The 3188-nt window shown below is 31.5% G+C and overlaps 1 protein-coding gene across 1 annotated transcript; it reads left to right on the top strand.

Annotated features, from left to right (window-relative positions):
* Positions 1-259: 259 nt before the first annotated feature.
* Positions 260-2432, top strand: LOC127286860 (piggyBac transposable element-derived protein 3-like). The gene is made up of 3 exons (XM_051313464.1): positions 260-419; positions 687-1748; positions 2374-2432. The coding sequence occupies exons 1-3, from the start codon at positions 260-262 to the stop codon at positions 2430-2432; spliced, it is 1281 nt and encodes a 426-aa protein (XP_051169421.1).
* The last annotated feature ends 756 nt before the right edge of the window (positions 2433-3188 follow it).

The following is a 3188-nucleotide window of genomic DNA, read 5'->3' as shown; positions in this document are numbered from 1 at the left end:
TATCCAGAACTGCATGTGAAACATCGTGAAATAGCTTTGAGCATCCTGTATTTCTGTAAATTATCTTCAAATATCAGGAGTCGCTTCATATTTTACAAAGCATTGGGCTTATGCTCGATTTTGGACCATTAGTATGATAATATTTTTTCCATGCAAAATTGATTTTTCTTTGGTCTACCAGAGCATCTTGCAACATCTATAGTACCAAAAATAATTAAGTGTTTGGTTGAATCATTGCACTTTATTTAGTGTTGTTAGGATGTCACGAAAAAAAGGCGCAGGTAGTTCTTTTGAAGCTTTAGAAAATCTCCCTTTATCTAAGCGGAAAAAAAAGAGTAAAGCTTTGGCCGAAGCTTTTGAATTTGAAGAAGATGAAACGTTTGTGGATGCTGTTTTTATTCCAAACCCTGATGAATCTGGTGAGTCTAGTTGTACTGATTCTGATTCTTCTGGTTCAAGCGATGTAGTGGATGGTTCATTTTTTCCAAAAGAGTCATATATCCAGAAATCTAAGCAGTATAATAATACTCAAAAAAAACTAGAAGAAAGCCACGAGTTTCTTTGGGAGAATGGGGAAAAAGTATATAAAGAATCACTGGAAAATAAAATATTATTGAAAGAAAATGATAAAAAAAAATTTTTAGAGAGTTCTCCTAAAGAAATTTTTGAGTATTTTTTTTCAGAAGATCTAAAAAAATATATTGTTGAAAGTACGAACGCTAATGGATTAGATCTTTCACTTGGTGAATTTGAGGTATTTTTGGGAATAATCATCTTCAGTACCTTCAATCAAAGACAATCTCAAAAAGATTACTGGTCATTAGATCCATTTTTGAGAGCTGAACCTGTTGCAGCAGCTATGAGTAGAAACAGATTTGAAGCGATAAAGTCAAAAATTAAATTTCATAAACCAAAAGAGAGCGATAATCAGAATTTTGATAAAGTTTGGCGAGTTCGACCAATACTGAATATATTCAGAAAAAACATTATGAAATTCGGATTTTATTCTACAGCTCTTTCCATCGACGAGATGATGGTAAAATATTTTGGGAGATGTAAACTGAAACAGTTTATAAGAACTAAACCGACCAGATTTGGAATAAAATTGTGGGCTTCATGTAGTTCTTCCGGATATTTGTATGATTGCGACATTTATTGTGGGAAAAATTTAGAAAAAGGGGATGTTTTAGCAAACTGTGCTTTAGGAAGCCGCGTTGTAGTTCAAATGCTCCAACAACTGCTGTCTAATATTCCTCCCACAAAACTCCTGCAGTATCATGTCTATTTTGACAATTTATTTTGTTGTCCTGACTTGTTGGTACACTTAAAAAAGATTGGTCTTCGTGCCACAGGTACTGTCAGGTCAAACAGAATAAAGGAAAAAAATAATATAAAAGACGATGCTCCTAGAGGGACTTACGCTGTTAAAAATGACAAACATAGTGGAATAAATTTTATTACACTTAAAGATTCAAAACTTGTCTCTGTCTTGTCAACAGCAGCTGGTGTAAGGCCTCTTACTTCTGTCAAAAGGTACAATAAGGAAGTAAAAAGAAAAACTGAAGTGCCATTTCCAAATGCTTTTAGTGCTTACAACAAGTTCATGGGTGGCGTCGATATTCATGACCAATACTGCAACAGAGTAATGCCCATCATGAGGTCAAAGAAGTGGACGTGGGTTATTTTTATTCGACTCATTCAGTCCGCAATTACAAAAGCTGTAATTTTGTCGAATGATGCTAACGAAGGCAAACAAAAAAGTAGCATTAAAGATTTTGCTATGAGCATTAGCAAGGAATATTTAAAAATAAAATGTAAAACACCTAAAATAGAAAAAATGAGTTCACAAAAGTATTGTTCCAACACAAAATGTAAAATAAGAACAAGAAAAGTTTGTAAAAGTTGTACAAAATACTTTTGTGATAAGTGCTTTAAAGTATTTCATGCATAATTAATAATAAATAAAAGGAATGGCATAATATGAGACGCTCCATGATAAATGGGACCTTAGCTGCAAACAAATTTTAGGTTATGTTTAGTGATAGTTTTAAATTAATTAAATGTTAATTTTTTATTACATAAAACAAAAACAAGTTTTAATTAAATATTTTTTATCTAATGAGAACATAAACATTAGTAGTTTATATTAAGAGTTGATCCTCTTTGTGCATTTTCACTTTAAAAATCGGAAACATTAACTAAAATTTGTTTGCAGCTAAGGTCCCTTTCACCGTGGAGCGTCACATATTAAAATCAAGCTAAAAATCAATCCAATTTTTTAAAAAATTAAAAATACAAAAAAAATAAAAAAATATAAAAAAACAAAAAAAATTAAAAACTTTTAAAATTAACAAAAAAAAATATGATTCTCAGAAACCATCTACCTCCAAGTGGTGAGAATCGGGCAACACCCATCAAAAATAGGTGGCTAAAGGTGGTAAATAAGAAGCACTCAAATACATCAAAAACCTCTGTGTAAACATTTTCAACTAAATTTGTCAACATTAAAATTTTTTTGTCTACATTTTGGATCTGACATTTTGAATTTTGAAATTCTGATATCCAATTTAAATTTAGGGACCCTAAAAACTCCTGAGTAAGCACTTTCAACTAAATTTGTCAACTTTTAACATTTTTTGGTCGCCATTTTGGATCCGCCATTTTGAATTTTGAAATTCTGACATCGAATTTGGATTTAGGGATCCCAAAAACCCCCGAGTAACAATTTTTAACAAAATTTGTTAACTTTTCAAATTTTTTAGTCGCCATATTGGATCCGCCATTTTGAATTTTGAAATTCTGATATCGAATTCGGATTCAGCGACCCCAAAAATCCCCGAGTAAGGATTTTCAACTAAATTTATCAACTTTTCAAATTTTTTTAGTCGCCATATTGGATCCGCCATTTTTAATTCTGACATCGAATTCGGATTCAGCGACCCCAAAAACCCCCGAGTAACAATTTTTAACTAAATTTATCAACTTTTTAATTTTTTTAGTCGCCATATTGGATCCGCCATTTTGAATTTTGAAATTCTGACACCGAATTCGGATTCAGCGACCCAAAAAACCCCCGAGTAAGCATTTTCAGGTAATTTGGATAAACTTTTAAAAACTTTATTCATTGAAATGTATATATAACAATTTTTTGTACTTCTCGACGCCATTTTGAAAAAATAAAAGCAAAA

Source organism: Leptopilina boulardi, unplaced genomic scaffold, assembly GCF_019393585.1.
Source record: "Leptopilina boulardi isolate dan_hultmark-lab unplaced genomic scaffold, ZJU_Lbou_2.1 LbouV2_363, whole genome shotgun sequence".
Classification (NCBI taxonomy): Eukaryota; Metazoa; Arthropoda; class Insecta; order Hymenoptera; family Figitidae; genus Leptopilina; species Leptopilina boulardi.
This window is presented reverse-complemented; position numbering and strand designations above follow the sequence as displayed.

Excerpts from the sequence above, each read along its gene's own strand:
- LOC127286860 (XM_051313464.1), top strand. The coding sequence starts at position 260 with ATGTCACGAAAAAAAGGCGCAGGTAGTTCTTTTGAAGCTTTAGAAAAT. Across the intron at positions 420-686 it reads TCCAAACCCTGATGAATCTG|ATCTAAAAAAATATATTGTT; the intron begins GTGAGTCTAGTT and ends TTTTTTCAGAAG. Across the intron at positions 1,749-2,373 it reads GTCGAATGATGCTAACGAAG|AAACCATCTACCTCCAAGTG; the intron begins GCAAACAAAAAA and ends TATGATTCTCAG.